This window comes from Marmota marmota, unplaced genomic scaffold (genome assembly GCF_001458135.2).
Source record: "Marmota marmota marmota unplaced genomic scaffold, marMar, whole genome shotgun sequence".
Lineage (NCBI taxonomy): Eukaryota > Metazoa > Chordata > Mammalia > Rodentia > Sciuridae > Marmota > Marmota marmota.
In genome coordinates this window covers 36,734,570-36,744,470 of record NW_026000174.1, presented here as the reverse complement: position 1 = coordinate 36,744,470, position 9,901 = coordinate 36,734,570, and the positions used below count along the sequence as shown (strand labels likewise).

Sequence of the window (9,901 nt, the reverse complement as noted above, 5' to 3'; positions counted from 1 at the left end):
AATATATATATATATATATATATATATATATATATATATATATATATATACATATACATATACCAGGGATTTAACTTTTGGGGTGTTTTATCATGGAGCTACATCTCCAATTCTTTTCAAAATTTTAAAAATTTTGAGACAGGTTCTCACTAAGTTCCTTAGGACCTCACAAAGTTGATGAGGATGGCCTCACACTTGGCGATCCTCCTGCCTCAGTTTCCTGAGTTACTGGGATTACAGGTGTGTGCTACAGTGCTGAGCTTGAACTTGGAACATTTACCAGAAACTCTGCACTGATGGTAATTAAAGAAATCCCTATTCTCAGAGAGAACAAATTTGGTCATATTCAAACACACATATGCTTACAAATTCAAATAGTTACAGTGGCTGAAGAAAAAAAAATATGGCATTTGCTGGTAAATTGATGAAGCAGGAGACAATCATGCAAAATGAAATAAGTCAGACTCAGAAAATAAAGTGTTGAATATTTTCTCTCATATGCAGAAGCTACACAACAGGGGAGGATCCTGTGAAGTCTAAAGGGATATTAATGCAATTGTGGAATTGTGGAAGAAGATAAAGGGGAATGGAGGAGTGATGTGAAAATGGAGGAACTACCAAATGAAATTGACCAAATTATGTGATACTTATATATGAATATGCCACAGTGAATTTTTCTTGTTGTGGATATCTATAAATCACTAATTAAACAAAACTATAAATAAATATAAGAAAAATCATTAAAGTAGAGGAAGGAGAATGTGGGGGAGGAGGTGGAAAGGGAAATAGGAAATGCTTTTGACTGAATATAAGCACATTTATTTCTTGCATATACAATTGTGTAAAAGTGAAGCTCACTATTACATATAATGCACTAATGAAAACATTTGTAAAAAGAAAACTAAGAAAAGAAAATAGAAAAATTGTCAGTTTATAATAATAACTTATATCCCTACACTTCATTTCATTTCTGTCTTCTTCCACATCCTTGGCCACATGACTTGCATATCTTCCCATAAAGAGATAAAGCATATTTATTTTTCCTTTGATTTTGATTGTGTCCTTGAAAGTTACTTGAAACTGGGCTTTCTCTCTGATTTTTCTGACATTTCATGGGAAGGATATAACTGAGTTAAACTGCTGGAACAGAACTGCCCCTGTTAAGTTCCTCGGGAAAAACCCAGGTTAGAATAGGCCTGCTGGCGAATAAGTAGATATGAGCCATGCAGGGACCCAGGAAAATCATTGACTTCCACCAACCCACAATGATTATTGTTAGCCTCTGGGTTTGGGTTGTTTGTTTCAAAGTAAAAACTATTGATATAGATAGAGAAGAGAGCTCTTCTGAAAGAAGGATGAAAGTAGCAAATCATGCTTGGAATTTTAAGACCTTTCCATACAAATAATATTAATGCTTTTGAGCAAAAATAAGCAGAGAGTATACATAGCACACTGAGAAAGAAGCAAGTGATAAAAAAAATGAGATAGTGAATGGGACAAATAATGCAATGCCTTATCTGTGACAATAAAGATATTATTTTAAATCAATAAGAGCATAGAGGAGTATGAGAACTTCAAAACTTGTATTTGAATCTTATACTGCCTTTTCTACATGGAATTGTCATCTACCACAAATATTTAGTGTTACTTATGCAAAGTTCTCCATTTTTTTTCTACAGGTATAAGAAAATGTTAGTTTTCAAAGTTGTGCATCAGTCTTCCATATTGTTGTCCTCCACTTTATAGATATAATAGAGCATAGATTGTGGCCATTGAAATTTGATAACTGGTTCCTCCTGTTTCCCAATTTTTAATCCATTGGGAATTAAATGGATTAATTCCTCAGCTTTGTCTTCTATAAAGATGAAAACAATTGTAGTAATTACTGTATAGGATTAATGATAAAGATTAAGTGAATTAGTATTTATAAAACACTTTAAAAAGTATGACTTATCAAATATAACAATACTTGATAAAGGATGTGTGCCTTTTAACTGCCATATATACATCTAGGTGTGGTCTGATATATGTATGTATATACATACATATATCTCAGAAAAGGAACAATATATCCCAATATAGCCATCTCGAGAGCTTACATCAGGTCAATAAAAATGAACTAAAAAATAAAAAATTTGCTTTTAAAACTATTATTGCCATAAATTCACAGGATTTTAATTATTTACCTTTTCTAGAATCTCTTTGGTCCCCAGCAAAGAGACCTTGAAAGAAAGTAGGTAACAGAAAGTATAAAAAAAAAATATTAGAATTGCACATGTCATCATATTGTTTTTGTATTTGTTTCATTTTGATTTGCTTTTTTGTAGTACTTGGAATTTTACCAGGAGTTCTTTACCATTGAAATACAACCCAAATCCTTTTTATTTTGTATTTTGAGACAGTGTCTCCCAAATTGCCAAGGCGACCTTAAATTTGTGATTCTCTTGCCTCAGATTCCCATGTTATTGGTATTACAAGCATATACCATTGGACTCAAATACCATCATATTATGATATGTCAGTAATAGCTCAGATATTGGATTAGCTCATGCATACTAGCTGTATTATATGCCACAAGAACATTTCTGTGAATGGTAAAATATTCGAAGACCTCTGAAAGCTAGGGAACTTAACAAGATAGTACACTTGATTTGTTTTGACTTAATAAAGTTAAACAGAGAAAATGCAATCTTTTGTAAAATAAATATGATTTTAGAGACTCTAATAATGATTCAAGGGTAGCTCTAATTCACATTCAATTATTTAACAGAATTTATGAGGTGATTAATTGTTCTTAGTCCAGGCGACATTATTTGCATACATAAGATTGGAAATATGCATACAGGAAGAAAATGCACATAAAATTAAAGTAATCATATAAGATTCTAATTTCTAAACTGGAAGTGAATATAGGCTGAAACTGAGGGAAGAAGGGAAACTTCTCAGTGTGGTCTAACCAGTCAAAATGTCTTCTAATAAAAGTAATAACAGATAGCTATCGCACACATTTTCTCACCTGTGCATTTCTTATTTGAGCTTTATAACGTGTCATGATACCAGGGTTCATACCTTAATTCTTAATACTTAAAAATTCTTAATCTACTAAGAAATATGGAAGTACAGAATTCAAAGTATTTATAGACATGGAATTCCAGGGCTTTCTTGACTCCATGCTCCTTTACTCTAAGCTCAGAACTTCTGAAGTTGTTGCTTTTTTGTTTTTGTTTTTTGTTTCTTTTGTTTTTGTCTGTTTGTTTGGTTTCTAAGGATTAATTTTAAATTAAACTACATTTTCTCCTGAAAAAAATGAAGGTGTACCTTTGGTAGATGAAGTAAAAATGATGCTAGATGGTTAAAATTTAACTGAAATTTCAATGAATCATTTAACAAAAATTTCACAAGTGACTAATTCTATGAGGTTGTAATTCATTGAACATAGATTAGTCTGTAAGTCCAAATTTCTGAAAAGCTCAGAGACACAATTTATTTTATTTTTTCTCTACCTTCTTCAATATTTCTTCTCTTGATTTTTCTCATGAAATTCCATGAGGTCATAGAATGTTAAATTCATATATATACATACATACATACATACATACATATACACACACAATATATGCATATATATATAAAATAAAATATATACATACACAAGTATACATGTATACATTTATATGGTACATTTGTATTATATGTTGATATGTGTATCACACATATATGTGTATATAGATAAACATATGTGTCTCTATCTGTGTGAATATTATCTGTATCTCCCTTACCTTTTTTCCAGAAAGGACTTAATATCATTCTCACTTTAAACATCATAAAATGTTAAATGACAATGGAGGATACCAGTGAAGCCAGAATTAGACAGGTAGTCAGTATAGATAGGTAAATCGAGTCAGGTTGGATCAAGGAGGCCAATTCTGAATGAGTAGACAAGTTGAAGACTGTCCCCTGAGAGATTAAATCTTAATTCCTTCAGATCCCTTCCCCCACCCTTATCAAGAACCTGCCCCTGCTCCAATCTGTTGCTAAGGTAACCTGTCCCAGGAATTGCCCCTCCCTACAGCAAGTTTTAAGGTTGTTAATGTGTCCTTGGCTGCTCCATCCCCCTCTTCCCCCTTCAGCCCACCTGTTTGCCACATTTTAGCCATCCCAAGGAGCATTCTTGGGTATAATCACTGAAGGATAAAGATAAGGGGAAAAGGGCAAGAGAACAAAGGAGGCCTAGGACATATAAAAAGGGCAGAACACCTCGCTTCTTGGGATATGAGAATATCTGAAGAAGTCTATCTTACCCCTTTTGAAATAAACCTTACTTTATATGCTTGCCTCAGTGTGCTTCTCTAATGTTCAAACTTCAATATTTGAGGGAACAGAACTCATCACCAATAATCGGCTGTATCACCAGGTCTATGGGAAATGTGCTCAAATGTCTCATGACTGGGGTTTGAAGACAAGGTTGGAGTAGCAACAGCAGAAAAAGGCATTGATAATTATGCTATTAGCTTCTATCTGTTTTTCTTGGCTGAGCTGTAAATTTTGTTCCAAAAATTCTGTCAGTCATGTAAAAATGAATGTTATTGGCTCAAAATTTTTAATTTTCAAAGATAGTAAGCTTCTCAGAGACACAAAAGATACTGAGATTTTCCAAGAAATGGCTATTTAAATTGACAAACAAAACATTATAATTCAATACAGGAAATCATTTTTTATGGGCCACATCAATAAAATCCAAGTCCATGATTCACTTTAAGCCCAAATTAAAAATTAAAACCTAGAATACTATGAGTGTGTGAATGTGTGTGTTTGTGTGTGTGTGTATTTTCCCACCAAGTCACAGAAAGCTCCATAAAGATTTTGTAAAATTGAATTGCCCTGCAGGTCATGCATAGTGTCTCCATTCTCTTATGCATTCAAGATTGGTCAAAATACAAAAGAATGATAAACAGCTTAAAATCTAAGTTATGAGATTACAGCTTTTTTCCCTTATAATTGGATCTTAACAGTTAGCTAGTTATATTTTTATCCCATCAAATGAGAAAAACCAAGATAGATTAATGAAATATCTCGTTCAATGTTACACAGAAGGGAAATAGATTTGTAATTTGAAATCAAGCAATATGTATCTTTATATAGCTGGCACTCCTAACCACTGAAGTCTATAATGCCTTTCTGCTTAATCACACACTGATAAAAGAACAAAACTGTAGTATAAAGATAAACATTGGCCATTGGGTTTTTTAATATAGTACCTGCTCATTTCAACATAAATATCTTGAGAGCAATACTGGGAGACTTGGCTCTGAATGACTAATATAGGTGTAAGAACTAAATTTAGATCCCACATCACAAACAAATAGCTTGGTATTACATCTAGTAATATGTACTATTGAAAGAAAATTTTAATGTGACAAACTTAGAAAGTTCAATAAATTTTGTTTTGGAGAAATAAGTGAAAACATACAATTTTCAAGGTTAATTTTTAAAATTAAATTATATTGTCATCATATATATATATATATATATATATATATATATGATTATTATGACCACTTAAAGAAAATATATCATGGAGAATTTTTTATGTATTTGATATTGAATTCCTTTCTCCTCTACAGAGCACCTAGACTTTGAGACAAATTTATGTACATCCTTTATCAGTCATGTCTTAGGTGAGATATCAGTGCTCATTTCTAAAGATGGGGGATGTGATTGGATTTAGCACTTAATTAACTTCAGACCAACTCCAAGAATATATGTACCCTTGGTGATAGGAATGCAAAATATCTTGTCTAAGTGAAAACAAAATATATTCCTTGCTTTTTCCAGTAGAGTATGAGAACATTTAAGTCTAAACTCAAATATGCACAATTGCTAGAAAAACAAAAAGCAACATGAGGCTACAATAGTCAAGAAACAAAGATAGCAACAGATAACAAAGAAAACAGAACAAAGAAAATAGAAGGTAAATATATAACAGGCTTCAGTGACTTCATAATCAGACCATATCTGTAATCAAGGGTCTTATGTTTTTAGTGAATATATGTAAGCCAAATTTCCTTATGTTAATTAATTTCTAATTAGGTAGTTATATTTTCTTTTATTTAAAAATAAAAGATTCAAATCATCTCCTCCTATACATAACAGAGTAACCAGTGATAGACTATTCTTCTTTCCACCAACCACTGTGAATCATGTGTGCCAGGCAAGGAACCCTAAAATAATGAGGAATGTAATAACTACACTAGTTTTCTGCCTGAGGTCAATTTGTTAACCAAAGTACAGAGAGGAGTGACCCAAGCAGGGATCACTGTGCTGTAGAGATAGAGATAAGTATCTGGGCAGATTAAATGGCTGTAACACATGGGGCAGGGCAGCAGAGAAGAGTAAAGAGAAAGATGAGACTCCCCTAAGTTAGGATAGGGGATATTCCTTTATATCCTTCACTGAGAGTTGGTCTACATATGCAAAGTTTAATATCTCACTGAAGATAAATCTTAGAGAAGCTATAACATGGCTAAGAACAGAATAAAAACAGTCAAGTTCATGTACTGTAGAAGGGTCTTGGAGTTCCAGAGACATGAGCCAAATGTTGCTGCTAATCCTTCAGGGGTTAAAATGACAGCTGTTAGGTAAATAGTCAAGCACAAGAGAGTATTGGTAAACTGTAGATCAAAGACCAAATCTGCCCCACTAAATCTTACTGTAAACATAATTGTAAATAAATTCACATTTTTCAGTACTGAATTTTCTAAAATCTTGAATATATTGTATTTCCCATTATTATTCTACTATTTGTATTCCCATGCACATGTTAAAATGTTTAATATGATGCTGAAGATCTTTGAGTCTTGTTAAGATTTCTCTAAGCATATGATTATTTTTAACCACTTTTACTTGTTTAGGTGCTGTCTGGAAGCTTTGTGTTACAGTGGTGGAACTGAGCAGTTATCAGAGAGCCGTGTGGCCTGCAAGGATGGAAAGTTTAGTCTGTGACCCTTTACAGAGAAAGTTTTTTTTTAACCCTGACTTAGATAATGGCCCCTTGTAGGTTAACTTTACAACCAGAGATATGAAAAATTATGCTCTATATGTGTAATGTGAATTCTAATGCATTTCACTGTCATATATAAATTTTAAAAATTAATTTAAAAAAAGAAAGGCAAAATCAAAACCTAGATATAATTTGGAAAGGGAGAAGAAGCAGGTGTTTGGAGGCGCAGCTCAGTCAAGCTACAGGACTTTGGGTATTTATTAACTTGAATATTTTATTGATCAAGAACTTAAAAGGTATTGTGTTCTTAATGATAATATTTTATTGATCAAGAACTTAAAAGGTATTGTGTTCTTAATGATAAGCTGGAAAAACTAAATACAAATTATAAGAAAGAAAATTTTGTTGGATGGGCTTAAAGAAATAAGAATGACAAAATAAAAGACCACTAAATATGAATTGATACAAATAGAAATGATCGATTTTTAAGAAGAGTGAGAGGAAAAAGTTGAGAGAAACATAATCAAGACCTAAATATCTTTAGAATAATATCAAATAATTTACCATATGTGCATTGCAGTAGCAGGAGAAGAGTGTGAAAAAAATGTGTTCAAAATTGCCAAGGATAGCATAAAAAGACCAAAAGTTCTTTCCTAAACGAACGAACTGAAAAATCACAACAATGAAAATTACAAAACATTACTGAGAGAAATGACAGAAGTTATAAATAAGTGTAAATATACAATGTCTATCAATTGAAATAGGCCTTGTTTTTGAATAAATATCTAATAATTATGTCATTTGTTCTTTTTAAAATAATATACATATGAAATGCAAATCAGATTAAAATTCCCACAGTATCTGTTTCACAAATTTGCTAATCAATCTGGAAAATCTATATCAAATAATTTTCTGAAGTGCTAGCATGTAGAGTTTATGCCAGCAGATTACAAGATGATCTCTATAGCTACATTAATAAAGACAGTGTGGTAGGGCATAACAACAGACATGCAACAATGAATAAAAAATACTCCATGAATTCACCAAGATCTCTATGGTAAATCAAAAAACATGCATAGCGATTTTAGTTTTTAAGAAATACAAATATAAGGTAGGCAGACCGCGCGACCCAGAGGAGGGGCCCAGCGGCCCACCTGTGTGGTAGACAGACCACCCCAGCTGAAGGAGCCCAGCCTCCCACCTGTGCGGTAGACAGACCACTCCAACTGGAGGAGGGGCCCTGCCGCCTGCCCGTGTGGTCACCTGACCGAGCTCTTGACAAACATAAAGTTTCCCCAACACCCCCACCTCATAAAACACCTTATGAGAAAAACTGATGGAACTCATCTTGGAAAATCCCACCAATCCTTAAAATCCACCAACCAGCTGGCTGGTATGGCTACCAGTGCGGTTCTGCAGCGGATCAGGCACCTGGTTTACATCTTAGAGAATAAGAGTAGAGAGGCCGCAGGTGGAAGCTCAAGTCCTCTCACACTGACTACCACCACCATCCTGAACCCAGAGACTCAAGCTAGGAATAGACAATGCCACCAACTGGAAGAAATGAAAACAGAGTTCTGAGAGACATTTTTTTTTTCTTTCTTTTTCTCTCTTCTCTCTCTCTTTTCAGCCATTTACCCAGTCTCCTCTAACCTTCCCCCTCGGGTCTTCGCAACCTCAACATATGTGAAACCAAAAATTGTGCACGAAAAAGGTCTTTAACAACTGAATCACCAGAATAATATACTATAGAGGAATTGCATATGCCCCACCTCCCTCCCCCCTTTTTATTTCTTTTCTTTTTTCTCGTATTTTCTTTTTCCCGCTCTCTTCTTTCTCTTCCTTTTCTTGTTATTTGTTTTCCTCCCTCTTACTCCCTCTATCCCACTTGCAAACCCCTAATTTTACTATTCATAAGTAGGGTAACCTTATGAATACAGATAGGAATTTGAATCTATACATTCTTCCATAAATTACGCATCTATTGGTTAGAGCTCTCCAAAGTTACTAAGTTAGATTAACCCCATACCCTCACTCCTTTCCCCATAAACATAACATCCTACACCTGAAATTCAGTTTTCTTTAAGCTACCAGAAACAGTATGCCTTTCATGAAACTAATGACTGTATTTGTAAACAATAATTGAAACCAACATTTGTAGACATAGAGTCTAGCTGTAAATGTAGTAATAAGGAAAACGTGTGCTTAGATAATGTACTATTGATGTTGAGAACTGTTAACATTGCCTTCTCCACAAAAGGGAGACTTTGCAACTATACAAGAGCAATATAAATTTATAGGGGGAAAAATTTTTCAAAAAACACAACAGTTTCACCAAGCAGAAAGAAACACAAGCAATATGAAAAGACAAGGAAAGAAAGGACCACAAGCAATGCAGGTCAACTCAACTTTAGAAGAGGTAACACCTGCAGCAGATGGAATGTCAGATAAAGAATTCAGGATATACATGCTTCAGATGATATGGAGACTCAAGGAAGACAATAGACAGCAAAACCAGACAATGAAAGATTACTTCAACAATGAATTACATAAACAAATCCAAGAAGCAAAAGATCAACTATACAGGGAGATAGAGGTTATAAAAAACAAACAGAAATCCTAGAAATGCAGGAAGCAATAAACCAAATTAAAAACTCAAATGAGAGTACTAACAGCAGAGTAGAACACTTAGAAGATAGAACATCAGACAATGAAAACAAAGTATTTCAACTTGAAAAGAACATAGACAGCTCAGTGAGACTGTTAAGAAACCATGAGCAGAAAATCCAAGAAATATGGGATAACATGAGAGACCAAACTTAAGAGTCATTGGGATACAGGAAGGTATAGAGGTCCAAATCAAAGGAATGAGCAATTTGTTCAACAAAATAGTAGGAGAAA

The 9,901-nt window shown here is 33.6% G+C and overlaps 1 protein-coding gene across 5 annotated transcripts in view; it reads right to left on the bottom strand.

Annotated features, from left to right (window-relative positions):
• Window positions 1-9,901, bottom strand: part of Luzp2 (leucine zipper protein 2) — a 482,138-nt gene that overhangs the window by 83,158 nt on the left and 389,079 nt on the right. For 4 of the 5 annotated variants that reach the window (XM_048788510.1, XM_048788508.1, XM_048788507.1 and 1 more), the window contains one exon: window positions 2,187-2,222. The exons of the other annotated variant lie outside the window; for it this stretch is intronic. In XM_048788510.1, coding sequence (XP_048644467.1) covers window positions 2,187-2,222 — 36 coding nt within the window. The remainder of the gene's footprint in view (window positions 1-2,186; window positions 2,223-9,901) is intronic. 5 annotated transcript variants of the gene reach the window in all.